The sequence below is a fragment of the Schistocerca nitens genome, chromosome 4 (assembly GCF_023898315.1).
Source record: "Schistocerca nitens isolate TAMUIC-IGC-003100 chromosome 4, iqSchNite1.1, whole genome shotgun sequence".
Lineage (NCBI taxonomy): Eukaryota > Metazoa > Arthropoda > Insecta > Orthoptera > Acrididae > Schistocerca > Schistocerca nitens.
In genome coordinates, this window is record NC_064617.1 from 576,121,370 (window position 1) to 576,143,317 (window position 21,948).

Sequence of the window (21,948 nt, forward strand, 5' to 3'; positions counted from 1 at the left end):
CAGCGAGGTCATCGGTCTCATCGGATTAGGGAAGGAAGTCGGCCGTGCCCTTTCAGAGGAACCATCCCGGCATTTGCCTGGAGCGATTTAGGGAAATCACGGAAAACCTAAATCAGGATGGCCGGACGCGGGATTGAACCGTCGTCCTCCCGAATGCGAGTCCAGTGTGCTAACCACTGCGCCACCTCGCTCGGTCAAATGGTTTAGTACAAATTAGTTAGATTTTACTTTTGAAAAAAAAAAAAACCTATTGCTCATCCAATTTCGTTAGGTCGAAAATCTCCCATCCCCTAGTAATCTAGTACACCAGCAAGAAATAGTAAACAGAGTCGGAAGATCTATGTAAGTTCTGACGTGTGCGTATTGATGAAAACTGGAACTGCATAAACCAAATAACACACCAGCTAAAATATTCATTTTTGGGTAAAATTTGGCTTAAGAATAGTAATGATAATTGATTCTTTCACTGCTTCTTGATATAATGTCATAATAATAAATGAACAGCACAGTATTGCATGTGATGAATTTATTCAGTTAACACGTTTTCGATTACAAGACTATCATCAGAATTTAACTATCATCGTCAAAGAAGTTAAAATGTTTGTAAACAACGTTGGAAAAGATGTTACTCATCTAAGAAAAACATGATAATTGTCATCTCTGACAGTGCGATGGTAATGCAATTAAAAATGTGAAAACGTTGAACTATAAATAAATATAACTGGAGAAAACCAGGGAAAAACACTATCGCTAAACTCGAACACAATGCCTGCATAACAATTTAAATTAAATTAACAGTCTGAATAAAATTTTTAGTAGTCTTTTCCAGCACTAATTTCACTTTACTGGTACTGTTTATTTAATTTAAATAGGTATTTGGCATTTTAATTATCGTTTATAGCGATTCTTGCTGCTACCACCATTGCAAACATTGAGTTACTCGTGTTTTGTAAACAATGATTCTTCCTTAAACAAATATTGCAAGATATGCCGCCTCACTTCCTACTTTTCGCAGATAACGTTCGGAGAACGGTAACCAATTTTGGAGGTCTTTGCTACGAAGCTGTACCTGCAGCGAAATGTGAAGAGGATGACATGCGATGGAATGCAATGTTCACTAAACATACGTGACGTTGTCTCCTCGCGTACTTCCAAGATGCCTTTTAGTTACATTTGCATTGTGCATTGCTGCTGCTGAAATATTAGTTTCATTTCCTGCATCAGTTGCTCTTATATTTCTTTGGCTTATTTTGTTCTCCACACTTCCAGTATCTCATTTTTTTTTAATAATGTTTGCGAAGAAAGATCGTGAGATGTTTGGTATGATCTGGATGCCCTTCAGCACACAACCGCTCCGTTACTCTAATAGTTTGGTGACATTTGTCATAAAAGATATTGACTTTTGCAACTGTCGTGTACATTAAGAATGTCTCAACAGCTTTACGAGGAAATTATCTCATTGCTACAACAGCAGAACACGGACTGATGAACTTAAAGCGCACAGGTAATTACACGATCTATACCTGAGTTAAGTGTTTGCTAACATTTGGTATAATAGACAGCGGGGCAGTAGTTTGCGACGCTGCTGATACTGTTTGATGAAGTCTCATAGATGTTATGTCGCTGAAGTTTTCTTAGAAGCTTCCTTCAAATGCCACTGAAAAATGTGTATTTTCCATTAGAAAAAGAAAAAAAAGTCGGTGTTCCCAGAATGAGATTTTCACTCTGCAGCGGAGTGTGCGCTGATATGAAACTTCTTGGCAGATTAAAACTGTGTGCTGGACCGAGACTCGAACTCGGGACCTTCGCCTTCTGCGGGCAAGTGCTCTACCAACTGAGTTACCCAAGCACGACTCACGCACCGTCCTCACAGCTGTACTTCTACCAGTACCTCGTCTCCTACCTTCCAAACTTTACAGAAGCTCTCCTGCGAACCTTGCAGAACTAGCACTCCTGAAAGAAAGGATATAGCGGAGACATGGCTTAGCCACAGCCTGGGGGATGTTTCCAGAATGAGATTTTCACTCTGCAGCGGAGTGTGCGCTGATATGAAACTTCCTGGCAGATTAAAACTGTGTGCCCGACCGAGACTCGAACTCGGGACCTTTGCCTTTCGCGGGCAAGTGCCCTACCAACTGAGCTACCGAAGCACGACTCACGCCCGGTACTCACAGCTTTACTTCTGCCAGTATCTCGTCTCCTACCTTCCAAACTTTACAGAAGCTCTCCTGCGAACCTTGCAGAACTAGCACTGTGCTGCAGAGTGAAAATCTCATTCTGGAAACATCCCCCAGGCTGTGGCTAAGCCATGTCTCCGCTATATCCTTTCTTTCAGGAGTGCTAGTTCTGCAAGGTTCGCAGGAGAGCTTCTGTAAAGTTTGGAAGGTAGGAGACGAGGTACTGGCAGAAGTAAAGCTGTGAGTACCGGGCGTGAGTCGTGCTTCAGTAGCTCAGTTGGTAGAGCACTTGCCCGCGAAAGGCAAAGGTCCCGAGTTCGAGTCTCGGTCGGGCACACAGTTTTAATCTGCCAGGAAGTTTCATATCAGCGCACACTCCGCTGCAGAGTGAAAATCTCATTCTGGAAACATCCCCCAGGCTGTGGCTAAGCCATGTCTCCGCTACATCCTTTCTTTCAGGAGTGCTAGTTCTGCAAGGTTCGCAGGAGAGCTTCTGTAAAGTTTGGAAGGTAGGAGACGAGATACTGGCAGAAGTAAAGCTGTGAGTACCGGGCGTGAGTCGTGCTTCGGTAGCTCAGTTGGTAGGGCACTTGCCCGCGAAAGGCAAAGGTCCCGAGTTCGAGTCTCGGTCGGGCACACAGTTTTAATCTGCCAGGAAGTTTCATATCAGCGCACACTCCGCTGCAGAGTGAAAATCTCATTCTGGAAACATCCCCCAGGCTGTGGCTAAGCCATGTCTCCGCTATATCCATTCTTTCAGGAGTGCTAGTTCTGCAAGTTTCGCAGGAGAGCTTCTGTAAAGTTTGGAAGGTAGGAGACGAGATACTGGCAGAAGTAAAGCTGTGAGTACCGGGCGTGAGTCGTGCTTCGGTAGCTCAGTTGGTAGGGCACTTGCCCGCGAAAGGCAAAGGTCCCGAGTTCGAGTCTCGGTCGGGCACACAGTTTTAAGCTGCCAGGAAGTTTCATATCAGCGCACACTCCGCTGCAGAGTGAAAATCTCATTCTGGAAACATCCCTCAGGCTGTGGCTAAGCCATGTCTCCGCTATATCCTTTCTTTCAGGAGTGCTAGTTCTGCAAGGTTCGCAGGAGAGCTTCTGTAAAGTTTGGAAGGTAGGAGACGAGATACTGGCAGAAGTAAAGCTGTGAGTACCGGGCGTGAGTCGTGCTTCGGTAGCTCAGTTGGTAGGGCACTTGCCCGCGAAAGGCAAAGGTCCCGAGTTCGAGTCTCGGTCGGGCACACAGTTTTAATCTGCCAGGAAGTTTCAAAGTCGGTGTTATCATTCGGCGACTATAAACGATAAAAATTACACTATGTGATCAAAAGTATCCGGACACCCCCAAAAACCTACGTTTTCCATATTAGGTGCGTTGTGCGGCCACCTGCTGCCAGGTACTCCATGTCAGCGACCTCAGTAAGCACTAGACAGCGTGAGAGAGCAGTACGGGGCGCTCCGCGGAACTCACGCTCTTAGAACGTGGTCAGGTGATCGGGTGTCACTTGTATCATAAGTCTGTACGCCATTTTCCACACTCCTAAACATCCCTAGGTCCACTGTTTCCGATGTGATAGTGAATTGGAAACGTGAAGGGACACGTACAGCACAAAAGCATACAGGCCGACCTCCTCTGTTGACTGACAGAGACCGCCGACAATCGAAGAGGGTCGTAATTTGTAATAGGCAGACATCTATCCAGACCATCACACAGGAATTCCAAACTGCATCAGGATCCACTGCTGGTACTATCACAGTTAGGCGGGAGGTGAGAAAACTTGGATTTCGTGGTCGGGCGTCTGCTCATAAGCTACACATCACGCCGGTAAATGCGAAACGACGCCTCGCTTAGTATAAGCAGCGTAAAAATTGGACGAGTGAACAGTGGAAAAACGTTGTGTGGAGTGACGAATCACGGTACACAATGTGGCGATCCGATGGCAGGGTGTGGGTATGGCGAATGCCCGATGAACATCATCTGCCAGCGTCCATAGTGCCAACTGTAAAATTCGGATATGGTGATGTTATGGTGTGGTCGTGCTTTTCATGGATGGGGCTTGCAACCCTTGTTGTTTTGCGTGGCACTATCACAACACAGGCCTACAATGATGTTTTAAGCACCTTCTTGTTTCCCACTGTTGAAGAGCATTTCGGGGACGCCGATTGTATCTTTGAACACGATCAAGCACCTGTTCATAATGCACTGCCTGTGGCGGAGTGGTTACACGGCAATAACATCCTTGTAATGGACTGGCCCTCACAGGGTCCTGACCTGAATCCTATAGATCATCTTTGGGATGTTTGGGAACGCCGACTTCGTGCCAGGCCTCACCGTCTGACATTGATACCTCTCCTCAGTGCAGCACTCCGTGAAGAATGGGCTGCCATTCTCCAAGAAATCTTCCAGCACCTGATTGAACGGATGCCCGCGAGAGTAGAAGCTGTCATCAAGGCTAAGGGTGGGCCAACGCCATATTGAATTCCAGCATTATCGTTGGTGGACACCCGGATACTTTTGGTCACACAGTTGACTTGCGAAAGTCAGGAAATTTGCCATGTTGCCTTCTTTAACATGGTAAAAACCACGCCTCGATGTATTTGTTCATTCTGAATATAACTGAGGTGGCCTGTCGGAGCTCCCTCACCCGGTGTATACCGAGTGTACAAAAATTCATGTACTCGGACGTAACAGAGCAATTCCTTCTTGCCTAACAGTATAAAAGTTACTGTACTAAAATTTCGTCCTGTACTTATCAGTAGGGAATGGATACCTCGGACCGATTAAGCAACGAACATCAACTATGACTGTCGATCCCATGCGTCAGGAGGCAATAGAGGATGTTGAAGAACGCGTGTATCGAGCTTCAGCAGCTATCTCCACCACTATTTGAATGCGCCAGGAAGAATGGATTCGGCTAACTCTATTTTGTGGCTACAAATAACAACCCAGCATCTGAAACTTCCTGGCAGATTAAAACCGCGTGCCGGACCTGTGCCTTTCGCGGGCAAGTGCTCTACCAGCTTCTGTAAAGTTTGGAAGGTAGGAGACGAGGTAGTGGCTGAAGTAAAGCTATGAGGATGGGGCGTGAGTCGTGCTTGGGTAGCTCAGTTGGTAGAGCACTTGGCCGCGAATTGCAAAGGTCCCGAGTTCGAGTCTCGGTCCGGCACGCGGTTTTAATCTGCCAGGAAGTTTCATATCAGCGCACACTCCGCTGCAGAGTGAAAATCTCATTCTGGAACCCGGCATCTGACCAACGTAGGTGCAGCTAACTCCTCTGTGAAGCGAATGGCTTGAAGAAGAACAGATACTTGGATGACGCAGAACTATGTACTGCTGTTTTCCTTTTGTGACGCCTCGGACATGTTGTTACGCAACGGCAGAGAAAGAAGGCGAGTTTTTGGCGACTACTATGCTGCCAGACGTCAACATTTACAGCACTTCCATTCATGCCAGTTAGCTGTAGACGATTATAGTCGACATGTGGGCCGATGCCAACTCTGTATTGTGGGCGAGGTCACTCCCAATATCCCGTAGTCAGTCCTTCCGGCGTACAGAGTGCCCCTCGTCACCTTAGAACTATACTAGCCGCTCACCAAGCCACCGAATTCTGAGACACTAAGTGAACCGATAATTTTTGGAGGTGAGGCTGCCGCAAATGACAATCTTCCATCGACCACATTCACCAATATGTTAGGAAATCTAATTGATGTCACCATCAATGTCCGACTTGTCTGGGTGCTAGTCGAATCTAGGACTTCTTTTTCTGTAATGTCGAATGCTTTTTGTCACAAGCTAAAAAACGCTATATTCCGTGTTCCGTGATATGTAAAAAAATATCCAAGGCATGAGAATGAACTGCAAGAATAACTCACTAACAGAATGCAGCCCTTCGAATTTGGCATTTTAACCGAATATCGTCATAATTTCATTCTCGGATGGGATTTTTTATCGTGCATAGGCTCCCAATGACGGAACAAATGCGAGAAAAAAAGACGTTTACCTTTTGTCGACCACTGATGACACCCTAGACACATAGACAAACTACTGTTTGACGGGGCTGACCGGAATATTCCTACTGGCCTCTACCTGTTCAGAAGCTTGATATCTCGATTATGTAACTCTTCAGCCATCTATGAACGTATAATGGACAATCTGCTGGGATAGTGTAGATGGACGAACTGTCTTTGCTATTTGGATGACATGGCTGTTTTTTCGAAGGAATTTAAAGGACATCTAAGCCATGTAATAACCCTGAATCCGAAAAAAGCATCTCTTCTTTGCCCAAGAAATAAAATTCTTGGGGAATCTACATACTGGCCATTAAAATGGCTACACCACGAAGATGACGTGTTACAGACGCGAAATTTAAACGTGTTACAGACGCGAAATTTAACCAACAGGAAGAAGATGCTGTGATATGCAAATGATTAGCTTTTCAGAGCATTCACACAAGGTAGGCGCCGGTGGTGACACCTACAACGTGCTGACATGACGAAAGTTTCCAACCGATTTCTCATACACAAACAGCAGTTGACCGGAATTGCCTCGTGAAACGTTGCTGGGATGCCTCGTGTAAGGAGGAGAAATGCGTACCATCACGTTTCCGACTTCGATAAATGTCGGATTATAGCCTATAGCGATTGCGGTTTATCGTATCGCGACATTGCTGCTCCCGTTGGTCGAGATCCAATGACTGCTATCAGAATATGGAATCTGTGGGTTCAGGAGGGTAATACGGAACGCCGTGCTGGATCCCAACGGCCTCGTATCACTAGCAGACGAGATGACAGGCATCTTATCCGCATGGCTGTAACGGATCGTGCAGCCACTTCTCGATCCCTGAGTCAACAGATGAGAATGTTTGCAAAACAACAACCATCTGCACGAACATTTCAACGACGTTTGCAGCAGCATGAAGTACCAGTTCGGAGACGATGGCTGCGGTTACCCTTGACGCTGCATCACAGACAGGAGCGCCGGCGATAGTGTACTCAACGACGAACCTGGGTGCACGAATGACAAAACGTCATTTTTTCCGATGAATCCAGGTTCTGTTTACAGCATCATGATGGTCGCATCCGTGTTTGGCGTCATCGCGGTGAACGCACATTGGAAGCGTGTATTCGTCATCGCCATACTGGCGTATCACCTAGCGTGATGGTATGGGGTGCCATTGGTTACACGACTCGGTCACCTCTTGTTCGCATTGATGGCACTTTGAACAGTGGACGTTACATTTCAGATGTGTTACGACCCGTGGCTCTACCCAGGAATCGATCCCTGCGAAACCCTACATTTCAGTAGGATAATGCACGACCGCATGTTGCAGGTCCTGTACGGGCCTTTCTGGATACAGAAAATGTTCGACTGCTGCCCTGGCCAGCACATTCTCCAGATCTCTCACCAATTGAAAACGTCTGCTCAATGGTGGCCGAGCAACTGGCTCGTCATAATACGCCAGTCACTACTCTTGATGAACTGTGGTATCGTGTTGAATCTGCATGGACAGCTATACCTGTACACGCCATCCAAGCTCTGTTTCTCAATGCCCGGGCGTATCAAGGCCGTTATTACGGCCAGAGGTGGTTGGTCTGGGTACTGATTTCTCAGGATCTATGCACCCAGATTGCGTGAAAATGTAATCACATGTCAGTTCTAGTATAATATAATTGCCCAATGAATACCCGTTTATCATCTGCATTTCTTCTTGTTGTAGCAATTTTAATGGTCAGTAGTGTAGTTAATGGCGATGGAGTTCGTCTCGATCCCGAGATACGTCTCAGATTTTCCGACTCCTCAGCAAATTCGTCATGTGCTCATCGTAAAAGTCATTGATAAAGGACTTTTGTACTAAGGCATATCCCTTGCAAGAACTACTGCGGATGGATGCCCATATTGCCCTGGAATAATCCTTAAGGAGGCACTAACGCCTTATTCAGTCCTGGTACTGTGTGATGTAAATTTGGAGGCAGAACTTCGCACCGACACTTGTAGCTAGGAGAGAACTGCACTTCTAATAAAAATTCAGGAAGGTCCGAATAGATCTGCATCTACATCTACATACATACTCCGCAATCCACAATACGGTGCGTGGCGGAGTGTACCGCGTACGACAACTAGCATCTTCTCTCCCTGTTCCACTCCAACACAGAACGAGGGAAAAATCACTGATTGTAAGCCTCTGTACGAGCCCTAATCTCTCTTATCTTATCTTTGTGGTCTTTCCGTGAAATGTAAGTTGGCGGCAGTAAAATTGTACTGCGGCCAGCCTCAAATGCTGGTTCTCTAAATTTCCTCAGTAGCGATTCACGAAAAGAACGCCTCCTTTCCTCTAGAGACTACCACCCGAGTTCCTGAAGCATTTCCGTAACACTCGCGTGATGAACAAACCTACCAGTAACAAATCTAGCAGCCCGCCTCTGAATTGCTTCCATGTCCTCCCTCAATCCGAGCTGACAGGGATCCCAAACGTTCGAGCAGTACTCAAGAATAGGTCGTATTAGTGTTTTATAAGCGGTCTCCTTTACAGATGAACCACATCTTCCCAAAATTCTACCAATGAACCGAAGACGACTATCCGCCTTCCCCACAACTGTCATTACATGCTTGTCCCACTTCATATCGCTCTGCAATATTACGCCCAAATATTTAATCGACGTGACTGTGTCAAGCGCTACACTACTAATGGAGTATTCAAACATTACAGGATTCTTTTTCCTATTCATCTGCATTAATTTACATTTATCTTTATTTAGAGTTAGCTACCATTCTTTACACCAATCACAAATCCTGTCCAAGTCATCTTGTATCCTCCTACAGTCACTCAACGACGACACCTTCCCGTACACCACAGCATCATCAGCAAACAGCCGCACATTGCTATCCACCCTATCCAAAAGATCAGTTATGTAGATAGAAAACAACAGCGGAGCTACCACACTTCCCTGGGGCACTCCAGATGATACCCTCACCTCCGATGAACACGCACCATCGAGGAGAACGTACTGGGTTATATTACTTAAGAAGTCTTCGAGCCACTCACATACTTGGGAACCAATCCCATATGCTCGTACCTTAGTTAGGAGTCTGCAATGGGGCACCGAGTCAAACGCTTTCCGGAAGTCAAGGAATATGGCATCCGTCTGATATCCTTCATCCATGGTTCGCAAGATATCATGTGAAAAAAGGGCGAGTTGCGTTTCGCAGGAGCGATGCTTTCTAAAGCCGTGCTGATGCATGGACAGTGTGGTGTCACCGCTAGACACCACACTTGCTAGGTGGTAACTTAAATCGGCCGCGGTCCTGTAGTACATGTCGGACCCGCGTGTCGCCACTGTGTATTCGCAAACGTAGCGCCACCACAGGGCAGGTCAGAAGACACGGACTTGACCTCGCCCCAGTTGTACGGACGACATAGCTTGCGACTAGACCTACCAAGTATTCCTCTCAATTGCCGAGAGACAGATTAAATAGCCTTCAGCTAGTCCATCGCTACTACCTAGCAAGGCGCCATGTGTATCATTGCTAATTGCTTACTACTATGCAAGAGATGTATTTCAACAAGAACAAGACTACATTAAAGTTAAGTATATTAAAATCTCTCTTCTTTTCTTTATAGTTTTCATCCAGTCTCCTGTTTCAGAATTTACGCCCGTCTGCGTTAGTTTCGCGTGCACCTAGCCACTCATTGTGTCGAGACCTTAGGGAATCGACACAACAGACAGAAACTTCTCTGTCTCAAGAAAATTCATTATATTCGAACTGAGAACATGTTCGAGAATCCTGCAACAAACCGAAGTTAAGGATATTAGTCTGTAATTTTGAGGATCCGTCCTTCTACCCTTCTTATATACAGGTGTCACCTGCGCTTTTTCCAGTCGCTCGGGACTTAACGTTGGGCAAGAGATTCGCGATAAATGCAAGCTAAGTAAGGAGCCAATGCAGTAGAATACTCCCTGTAAAACCGAATTTATTTTCAACCCATTCAGCTGCTTCACAAACCCAGGGATGTCTATCACAGTGTCCTCCATACGCGAATCTGTACGAGACTCAAATGGCGGTATGTTTCTACGATCCTCCTGCGTGAAAGATTTCTCAAATGCTAAATTTAAAATTTCAGCTTTCGTTTTTTTGCTGTCTTCCTTTGCCAGGCCAGACTGATCAGATAGATGATAGCTTGTGCTTACAGAGTAATCTGCAAGTCTGAGATGAGCTGCTCTAGAACCGAGAAAAAGTGCTCTGCAGTTGTTTGGACCGTTAACAAGTTCCTGGTCATATTTATTTGTCAAACCCTTCATCGTTGTGATGGACCACCATTTTCTACGGTGGCTGGCTAGCCTGAAAGACCTGCCCGCTGACAGACGAGATGAACACAGGGCTTTAGGAGTACAACATCAAGCTGGTATATAAAAATGAACACAAACAATCCTTTACCGGAACACAGCAGCAGGACGAAAACTCAAACATCGCTGCATTAAATGATGTTGCCTTGAAGATGAAGGAAACAACCGAAGGATAATATCAGTTAGTAAACGGAGAATTGTATAACACGAAACATGATCCAGTGGGGCAGAAATGGTTTTTCATCATCCTAGCTGATCTGCTGCCAGCCGTTCTTAAGTTTTTTCATGATACTCAAGAATCTAGTCACCCGGGATCGTAATGACTGCAGTTAAAATCAGACACAGGTATCACTTGCCAGATCTCTGTCAAAGCGTTTTATACAATGTGAGCCACAGTAAGGTGTGCCAGCAATGGAAGAACATGCCACAGTTACATCTGGGGGATCTGGTGCCAATTCCACTTGGAGTAGTGTCTTTCCACCGAATTGGAATCAATCTCTTGGGGAGATTACTTAATGTCTGATTACGTAAAAGTTTTCCAGTCAATACTTCTAACAGAGGTAATTTCACATTGCGGCATCACCCACAGGGCGAGAACTGCCTACCACCCACAGCTGAATAACCTTAAAGAATGCTTTAATAAAACGTTATCAGATATGCTCTCAATGCACGTTGAAGCCTAACAAAGAGCTTTGGATACTGCACTGCCCATTGTGACATTTGCGTATAGCACAAGCAGAGGAAGACACTGCAGACTTCACACCATTTTTGCTACTCCACATTTGTTAGGCCAAAACAATAGACACACTGTTTTCATTTTAAATTCTCATCGCTGAAGACACACTGTTTTCATTTTAAATTCTCATCGCTGAAGACGACACGTCTCCATTCGTCCCTCCATTCACGCCTGTCGCGACACCACTGGAGGCGGGCTGCACGATGTTGGGGCGTGAGCGGAAGATGGCCTAACGGTGTGCGGGACCGTAGCCCAGCTTCATGGAGACGGTTGCGAATGGTCCTCGCCGATACCCCAGGAGCAACAGTGTCCCTAATTTGCTGGGAAGTGGCGGTGCGGTCCCCTACGGCACTGCGTAGGATCCTACGGTCTTGGCGTGCATCCGTGCGTCGCTGCGGTCCGGTCCCAGGTCGACGGGCACGTGCACCTTCCGCCGACCACTGGCGACAACATCGATGTACTGTGGAGACCTCACGCCCCACATGTTGAGCAATTCGGCGGTACGTCCACCCGGCCTCCCGCATGCCCACTATACGCCCTCGCTCAAAGTCCGTCAACTGCACATACGGTTCACGTCCACGCTGTCGCGGCATGCTACCAGTGTTAAAGACTACGATGGAGCTCCGTATGCCACGGCAAACTGGCTGACACTGACGGCGGCGGTGCACAAATGCTGCGCAGCTAGCGCCATTCGACGGCCAACACCGCGGGTCCTGGTGTGTCCGCTGTGCCGTGCGTGTGATCATTGCTTGTACAGCCCTCTCGCAGTGTCCGGAGCAAGTATGGTGGGTCTGACACACCGGTGTCAATGTGTTCTTTTTTCCATTTCCAGGAGTGTATGTGATGTAGTATTTATTGTTTCGGAGGGATTTCGATTTTTTTGTGTTTGTAATATATTCATATTCTGGAATATTTGATTTCTGTATTAACAGCAGGACTTTTCTTCCGCTGTGTTGTACTACATTGATGATCCTACTTTCAGATTTGGACTTGATTTGTTTATGACAAAACAATATATATGTAACTAATTCACTTTAGAACTGGTACTGATCATGTGGCCACTGCTGATGTGAGTAATAGCTATTAAGTGGTATTTATGTGCCAATCATAGGTATGGAACCAGCATAGTAAGATGGATCAGTGTGGAGATGTGACAGAATGTCAGAAAGGAGCTAACACGTTTGGACGAACTCATGACTACACTTTGCATGAAACTGCCCTATCTGTGATATATCAACCTGGCCTGCCCTTTGTCAGTTTGTCTGCAAGAAACTGCATACCACTTGCAGCTATGTAACACGATGTACGAACAGTGGATGTCAAAAAATGCTAATTACCAGGGATGGAGACGTGTGTTGCACTTCACCAGTGTCTGTCTGTTTCAAAATCGATGGGAATTGTTGCTCACAGTGATAGCAGATCCATGTAAACCAATTTTTGAACCAGCATACTGAAGGAAATTCCCTGCAATAAACATTGGGAGTCTCGAGGAAGCCCAGGGCTACAGTGAGACTGCTCATCTTCAGCTGGTCAAACAACTCAAAAATTGGATAATAGCTGATTGGTGACATGTAATGTAGTTCATCAAGTTATGATTTGCCCTCTTTCTCAGATGGTGTGAGGTCTCGAGTACACCAATGTTCCAGTGAGACATTTAACATTCAGTGCATGGATGGTATGTCTCAGGCGTGATGTTTTTGTGTCTTTTCCTCACTTAACTGAAGCCATTATGAAAGCGGTAGATGGTGTTACACGGTATTACCCATTTTTGTGGACTATAAGATGCACCTTAATTTTTAAGCAATTTAAAAAAATACTTTTTTGCCTTTACTATTAATGGATTGTGAAGTCAGACGAAAATAGATTCTTAGTTTATAAAAGCAAACTGACCTTTAAAATCCCTGAAAGTCACAACCTGAACTTCGTTGTCATCGTTGTTCTCTTCATGTATGAGATGGTTTTCACTGCCATCGAGAGCATTACTTAAGCCACACTTCTTGAAAGGTTTAACAATAATAGCTTCTCTCACCCTAGACCATGACTATTTTATCCACTGATACACTTCTTTGGTCGTTTTAAAGTTCCCTTCAGCGTGAATTCATGTTGGGTTCCATCCATCATCCATTTGTTCCATTCCGCTCTCATATACACTTTAAATGGTTTATTTATCGACACATCAAGAGGTTGTAATTGTGAAGTAAGTCCTTCCAGAATAACAGTAACCTGTTTATTTCCCTATTCAATTTCTCTTTCACAGAACTTTTCGAATGACCAGTAAACTGATCTAGTTCAAGAAGAGAACTCTGATTCAATAAAGCACCTTTCCTTCTCTCTCTGACTCTTTTAATCTGTTATTTCATATCAGCCTGGTCCAGCCAACCCTTTTCATGTACGTGAACAATGATACCTGGCATCATTTCAGAAGATTTTTTAAAATTAATGTCAGCACAACGCGAAAGGAGAACCTTACAGTTCATTTTTTCATGTCCACATGTTTTTATAGTTTCATTTTTAGCACCTTTCATGGCAGTTCCGTTACTTGGTGCACTGTACATATTCAGTACTTGGCTTAGTTCCACACTGGTTTTCTTTTGATGTTGAAGGATAAAGTGATGGGAAGATAATAATTTTTCTTCATACTCTTGTAACATGGTTGACTAATGTCCCTTCTAGTGTGGTTACTATAACAGCAGGCAAAGATGTATCATTTCAGTGGTTACAATGGCATGTAATCTATGAAAACTGCAAAAGCTGTTATATTAAGAAATGTATTAGACATCCCCTCTTGCCAGTTACATTATGTGTTTAACTGTTTTTACTAATTTGTTTCTGAATAGAACATGATTTTGGACATTTAGAAAATAACGATAAAATTAAAAATAAAATAACAGAGAGATAGGAGAGGAGAAGTATAGAGAGACTTTGATTAACCTTCTAGGTCACAGCATTGAAAATTATTATCCTTGTTTCTGCAAATGTCTGTACCAGAGTTAACCCATAGTCTCCAGATAATATACTGAAGTGACAGTCTCCCAGCCCACTAATCTTGGACTCTGATTGAAGACATATCACAATGATGGCCAAAAACACAACTTTGATGTGCACCCAGATAAATCCTTCCTCACAGTTTGTTATAAATGAGTCAATAGTCACTGTAGGTATTTGCCATGCAGAACAGCTGCCCCCATGATGGTTTTTATTTATTTACGCACCTATTCCCATGGGACAATACTGAGAAGCCAATCTGCACGGTCACGGAAAGAGTCAGTACACAAAATTACAACAAAAAAGTTAATAATAAATAAAATTAAATTAACAAGACTCCTATGACGATGACAAGCAACTGAGTATATATTAGTGTAATCAACAGTATAACTCAGAAATCTGTTTAAATTTTTCCAGGAATTCTCCAGCGAGTTAGAAGGGTCACCCATGAGGAGATTCTTCAGTTTAAAGTGCAATGATCATGGCTCAGATTTTTTTAATCTTGTGGTTAATTATTGAAAATAGATGCAGAAGATTACTGTACACCATTCTCCACAAGAGTAATGGAAGTCTCATCCAAATGCAGATTGGATTTCTTTTCATTGTTAACAGAGTGAAAGCTTGTAATTCATGGGAAGATGCTTATATTAATAACAATAAAAATCACTGAAGAAAATATATATTGAGAGGTCAACATCAGAATTCCAGGAGTTGATAACAGATTTACGAATTTACACCACATATTGCTTGAACTATCTCTATTTGAGCCAAAAATATCCTGTTTTGACTGGGAAGAGACATCCCAGAATATAATGCCTCATGGTATTCAGAGATAAAAATAAGCAAACTACACCAACTTTTGGGTTAGACTATCACTTATTGCAGAAAACTAACAGCCTTGCCTCACAGAACACACCAGTTCTCATCATCTCTCTTTAAGCATCATTGGGCATGACCAGTACTTGTATTGGTAACAGCCTAGGTACGCTCCTTGCTATTGGCTGTTTTTCCTTTGTCTTTGTGGCAAAGAGGAGGAGGGGTGTCGTCATGAACTTCCTCGTCAGTTTTGCACCAGTGTCCTAGATTAAATTTCAGACCTGTCCAACAGTCTCACAAAGTGCGGGCATGTGATGTTGTTATTGGTGATAAGAGTGATCTGTCTACTGGATGTAGATATTAAGCTCAGTATGCACCTTGGTGCTATTTCAGAGGAGTAGGCAAGGTACTGGCACTGGCTTTAACCATCTTTCATTATCATCCAACATGAACATGGTGCCATATTACACACACCCATTACTCACCTAGACTTACCAGACACAATTAAACATACAACTCCCACACTTTTTGAAGGAAAGGTGCTATAGTGCTTGAAGGATGTTAAAATCTTTCCAAGTAAGTGGTCCAAACTGCCCTTGGGGTCTTTCAGCCAACACTTCCATGAGTTTACTTTTTAATTATTACAGACACTCTTCCAGTATTAAATATGACAGCATTCAGTCTTTAAACTAGATCCTGAACATGCACTGTCCACGACAGCTTAATGTGTGTCTAATCACCTAAGGATTTATATTGTTCAGGGTGACTAATCATATGCCTATGCCATGTAATCAAATTGAAACTGTTAACGAAAGTGTGTGTTATAAGCTGTAAAAACTGAATCTTATTATGATTTAGCATCAGCTTATTTTCTGCAGGCCATGAACTTATGACTTGAACTGCAATATTTGAAACATTGTCTATGTATTTGACACATTACCAATGTTGCACTCTACGTCTTTTATTACCAGGCTAGCTTTATCAGCAAACAGAAATGTTTTAATATCACCTGTCATGTTAGAAGGCATGCCATTTATGTGTATGAGAAACAATAGTGTTCCCAGCAATGAGCCCCAAGGCTCCTCACTTAACCATAACCCAATCAGACCCCACCTTCAACTAATCTCAGTACTCTACAAATGACCTTTTGCTCTCTGTTCTTAAAGTATGAGAAGGTCCATAATGGTCCCACATATGCAGTAATATTTTGTGATAAACACATGCCTTAGTTAAATAAAGGAAGATGTCTAACATTCACAACTTTTTGTTTAAACCATTCAGTGCCTCATGAAGAAAATAGAATATAGCATTTTCAGTTGATAAACCATTTTGAAAATAAAACTGTACATTTGATGGCAAATTGTGTGAACTCAGATTATCAATTAACTTTCTATATATGTAAGTGCAGACAACAGTCTTACAGATCTTTAAAAGATAACTCATAGTATCACTGTATACATCACTCTGTTTGCAGTGAATTAATGGAATTTCCTGTCCCATCTTTCATGATGTACACCTAAATGTTGGTTGGATTCAAGCATAAATAGATAATATATCACTTGCATGCTACTAACAATGATTCATATGTTATTCCATACCACTGGCATAGTTGTCCTATTACTACCACTTAGCTTCGTAACTTTTCAATCACAAGTTTCCATACCAGGATTCCTCCTCTCAAATTGCTTCAGTTGTCCTCTGTAAGTTTGTATCATTATTTTGAGATAAACCTGTTTAGCTGCAGAGCAGTCAAGATGGCAAGATTGTGATTGGCCATTGGCCACATGAACAGTGCTGCCCTCTCATGCTAATCATCATTGTTGTGTTCAAACAAATTTCGCTTGCCTCCAACTCCCACTTCTAGGGTTGCATCTAAGCTCTGCACAAGCCTTAATATGCTGTATTCCACCTCAATGTGGGTCTCTGGAAAACTGAAACAGTACTCTGCTTACTTTGCACAGGAGAACTGTTCAGCCACCAATGGCTGCTGAAGATCCACAGAGAGACTACTCACCACCACCTGCAGCTGCAGTCCGTGGAACAAAGCGCAGGGTGGAAGTTGTGGACCCTGTGACCATCCCGTCAACATCAGTGGCCACTCCAGGCTTCCCCAGAGTCGCTGAGCCACGAGAGGAGGTCCATGCCACACTTCATGACCGGCTTGACATGTACGCCCTGCATGTGGCCAGCAGGATACGCCAAATACAGGATCCCTACTTGCGCACAGTTGCCATCAACCGTATAGATAATGCACTCTTTGATGCAGCCACTGCAGAACTGATGGGTCAGCGGCCTCCAGCCAACACAGCCGCAACGCACTCCACTGCACCACCCGCTGCAGCAGCAACAGCAGCCAACACTCATTTCCCACCAGGCAATCCACGGGCGGGATGCCATGGTGTCCATATGATGGGGACATGCCACCAGGTTCCTGCAATGCAGCCTGATCATCAAGGTACTACTTGGCAGAATGGGCCAGTTGTGGAGGATGTTGACTCCAAAGACAATATTTTTATGAGGCTTTCCTGAGATTGGTAGTCGGGGGAAGTCACCCCCACCAATTTGCACTGTCAAGTGTAAATCCTATGTAATGCATGAAGAAGACAATGACACTGATGGTGAGTAGTCAACTAGACATGGAGAGTGTACCTTGACTCATTGCTCTCTTCTTCACACTTCTTACTGGAAAGCAGATGATCTCTATATTCAATGTTTTAACTGTTGAGCACATAATTTCCTTAATATTTTCATGGATCTATTTCTGTTAACATCTTGAATATGGAATGTGTTCTGAAGACAGATGTTACTAAGAAACAAAGATTGTACTCGAAGGGATAATGAATATAAAATGTCTACCGCTTAGTACCGTGTTAGTCTGAGTAAGTATCATATTGATTGACATTCATGTTTGTTAGCTGTGTGTGTGTGTGTGTGTGTGTGTGTGTGTGTGTGTACACACCCAGATATCAACAACATTTCACATTTTTTACATAAATACAAAATTGTCTACATATTTAACAGTAATGATGAACTACATTTTCTTCTGTTATATTCATTTATTATAAGAACCCCTGATTAAGCCTAGGTATTTCCCCTAGTTTCTCAAGTATTAGGGGGTAGCAGATCATTTTCTTTATGAAACTGGTCAATAAAATGTGTTTTTAAAGTGCTATTGTTGTAACTTGAGGTTTATAATTCCATTATCCACAGCATGGATATTTATTGGTATATCATTTATTCAATGAATTTTCGTGCTAATGTATCACAGTAAAGTTGTCTACACATCAGGCATAGGTTAATATATACATTAGAGTTGCTGTCTTGATGTATTAATTGCGATAACTGTAGTTGTAGTATTAGAAGAGAAGGCAATCACAGTAACTGTTTTACAAATGGTGAGCCTATCATCAGTGTTACAGCTGTGTAGGGAGAACCACTGTCATTTTTTGAAGAGAAGAGTTAGTTGACACTCATTGTTGTCTTTAAGTCTGAAGTGTCATATTATACAATAATGTATGTGTCAGTTGTAACCAAATTAAAATGTGCTTAACTGGTACCTCAGTCTCCATTGTAGTATTTATGGTGATTACAATTGTTTCATCATGATTTGTGCTCATTTTTTTTTCATTTTGGTTTGTTCAGGCGACAGCTATCACTGTTTACATGAAATAGGTTACCTCCTTTAAGTGAATACATTTCCATTGGCCCTATGAAATCCTTTCCTCATTTTTGTAGCTATTGAAGCATGTCTTGTTTGGGCAGTTATATATTGTTTCTTTGCACTAAAGATTTTGTCTGCTTAGTTGGTTACTCCTCCTTCCTGGAAGCTGTGATATGTCTCTAATATCAGTTCGTTAAGCTAAGATGTGCTTAAAGAGTTTCCCATATGTTTCATTTTGTCTCTAGATTCAGCTTTTGTTGGGATGTATCTGGCCAGAGGCGTACTTTGTATATATTGTCACATATAACTAAAGAATAAGTGTGTGAATATATTGTTGGAAAATGAACCATTTTTTGAGAATGTTAAGCTAATAAACCTGTACAAAGTACAAATAGACTGAAAGAAAGTTGAGATACTCAACAACAAAATTAAATTAATAGAATCAATAAGAATGGTTGATGAATTAATAGACAACATTTTGCTTGAAAATGAAACATAATGATCATCAACAACAACTAAATAAAAAGTGACATATTGAAGAAGAAAACTATTCACCACTTTTTTTCCAACAGCTACACAGTCTAAAGTAACAATGTATGAAGTACTTGATTAGGGAAGAATAGTACAAATGAATCTGAAACAGCCTGTAACATTATCATGAAGACAGTCATACTCATTAGACATGATGCCTTTAATATGACATTAGGAAGAATTTGACCTCCTACCCTCACAGCTAATAATTCTATGGAGGGAATAGGGTTATAATACTTGCCTCTCATCAAAATTCACACAGAGTCTTGGATCCACTCACTTAGCAGGTAAATAATCTACGTGTTTATTTTTTTCTCTGAAATATATTCAGCAACAATAAGGACCTCAAATGTAATCTTAAGAGGTCCTAATTGCTTCATTATTTCAAACAGTATACTCACTGAATGTTGTTATTACACTTACTTCAAATTTAATCCAAGGAATGTGGTATGTTACTGTACATCTGTAAAGAATACTATGAAACAATGTTCTTGATAGTCTGTTAAAATAATTGTCAATGCATTTTACAACATAGTCATTCAAATGTTACATCTTAAATAGGAAAGGTGAATCTTGAGAATGAAACAACACAGAAGTTGACATCACTAGCTCTTCTGGTGTTATTTGGGAAACATGAAATGAAAGGCTCTGAATTAATTTTTGGTTGAATGAAAGGAAAACTTAGAGAAATAAGTATAATTAGTAGTTAGAAAAAAACCATGACAAAAATGCCTGTGGAAATGTAAATAACAGTAACCTTAAGTAGTAGCAGTATTGATGATACTAACCAAAAGAAATAATTTTGTCCTTACAAAGGAAATGCTATTTTAAATATATTGTGGATGAAGTTTCTACCAGTGCTTCGTAATAAGTCAATCACTTTTACCCGTTCTACACTATTGATAGTAACAGTAGATATAGTACAGGATTTTTAAATATTATTTATGCACCTTTTTAAAAATAACATATATTCAAGCTAAGATCATGTTGGTTACTGTTGTGTTTGATAGAACTTAAGTAACTTCATATTTCCCAGTATTAGATAACCTTCACATATAAATGTTAGTATAGAAATTAGAAACGTCAGGATACATTTATGCTAAGATGGATAGGATTATACTAAGTAATTTTATTGCTATGACACTTATGTTAACAATACAAACTTATCTGGTTTGATTTTATGTGGAACTACATAAATGTTATTGGTGTGATGAAATGAATTGACGACGTGTGGTTACAGATTAATACGAGATATCTCAATTCTGGTGATAAAACTCTTATTTGGATGTGTTTCATATTTAGTACTGTGTTGGTATTCAGGATTATGTGATGAATCTGATTATGAAAACTTCCTTCAGTGATCTAAATAACAATCTTACTTCTTGTGGACAGTTTTCGTTCAGTTTATTGACTACTTTTTCTCACAAGCACAATAAACATTACTTCTATATCATAGACCAGAACATCTGGAAATCCATATCTATTCGAGTACCAATGTATAACTTAGCAGAAAGAACCCAGGGTAATCCCTACTGTTGGTTTTGGTGTTTCAGTGTAATCAGTACTCATAATCATTATACATCTCAATAAGTGTTATGCCTAATATTTTAGTCCAAGTTTAGAACTGGAGTGTTTAACATATACTAGAACACTCAACTATTATTTTGATGTAAATATCTTGTATTGTTTCAGTTGTACAAATTTTATTTCTGCATTTGTCTGCACTGTTACTGGTATATATTTGTAATGGCTGTCACTGTATAATGTGTCTTGAATCTAATCGAAATAAAGGTGAAAGAATGTAATTTAACAAAAGAGTAGGACAGACTTGCATTGACATGTAAATACCTTCTCCAATTAGCTAGTAGAACAACCAAGCATAATATTTTCTGTCTTGACAAATCATTAACATTGTTGTGTTTGGTACAGAATGAATGGGTTCAGCTTTTCAAGAAACCTGAAAGAATAAGTGTGTTTGTACAAAAGAAAAGCTGAGTGATTAGCTTACCTCAAGCTTCAATGGCCGCACGGGGTAGCCGTGCAGTCTAAAGCGCCCAGCCATGGTTCGTGTGGCTGTCGCAGTCAGAGGTTTGAGTCCTCCCTTGGGCATGGGTGTGTGTGTTGTCCTTAGCATAAGTTAGTTTAAGTTAGATTAAGTAGTGTGTAAGCCTAGGAACCAATGACCTCAGCAGTTTGGTCCCATAGAACTTGCCATAAATTTCCAGTTTCCAATTTTCAATGTCTGTCATGACTGCTTTGTGGTTGTCATATATTCAGTTGCTACAGGGACATCATTCCTAAGGAGCTAATGTACTTCAGGAAAATACCATGAGAGAAAAAAGTGCAAGTTGACTCAAAGAGTCCATTAATTTAAAGGCTTGAAAATGCTAATTCATTGACTTTGTGTGCAGCTGCTATCCTCTTTCAGTGTTTGGAATGAAGGCAGTCCTGAAATTGGTGACTTCAATGCTGTGGACTATGATACAATGGCCACAGAGGCTACTACAAGAAGAGTAGTTGGGATATTTGGTTCTACAGCTGTTGCTGTGGAGATACTCTCAGCTGCTTAGTGGCAGTTGAATTTAAATTTTTTGATGTGTGTGTGGTATCTTCCCATGTTCCCTCCCCAGTTTGTGCAGAAATTATTAATTCAAAAACATTGATATCATACATCACAAGGCCACAAGTCCCAGTCCTTATTAGTG

General features: G+C 42.1%; 1 protein-coding gene across 1 annotated transcript in view; it reads left to right on the forward strand.

Moving 5' to 3' along the window:
* LOC126251316 (uncharacterized) overlaps nucleotides 1–21,031 on the forward strand; it is a 32,126-nt gene extending 11,095 nt beyond the window's left edge. The window contains exon 2 of the mRNA XM_049951645.1: nucleotides 17,013–21,031. Within this exon, the coding sequence (XP_049807602.1) occupies nucleotides 17,032–17,580 (549 nt within the window). The 5' untranslated portion in view covers nucleotides 17,013–17,031 and the 3' untranslated portion in view covers nucleotides 17,581–21,031. The remainder of the gene's footprint in view (nucleotides 1–17,012) is intronic.
* Nucleotides 21,032–21,948: the final 917 nt, after the last annotated feature.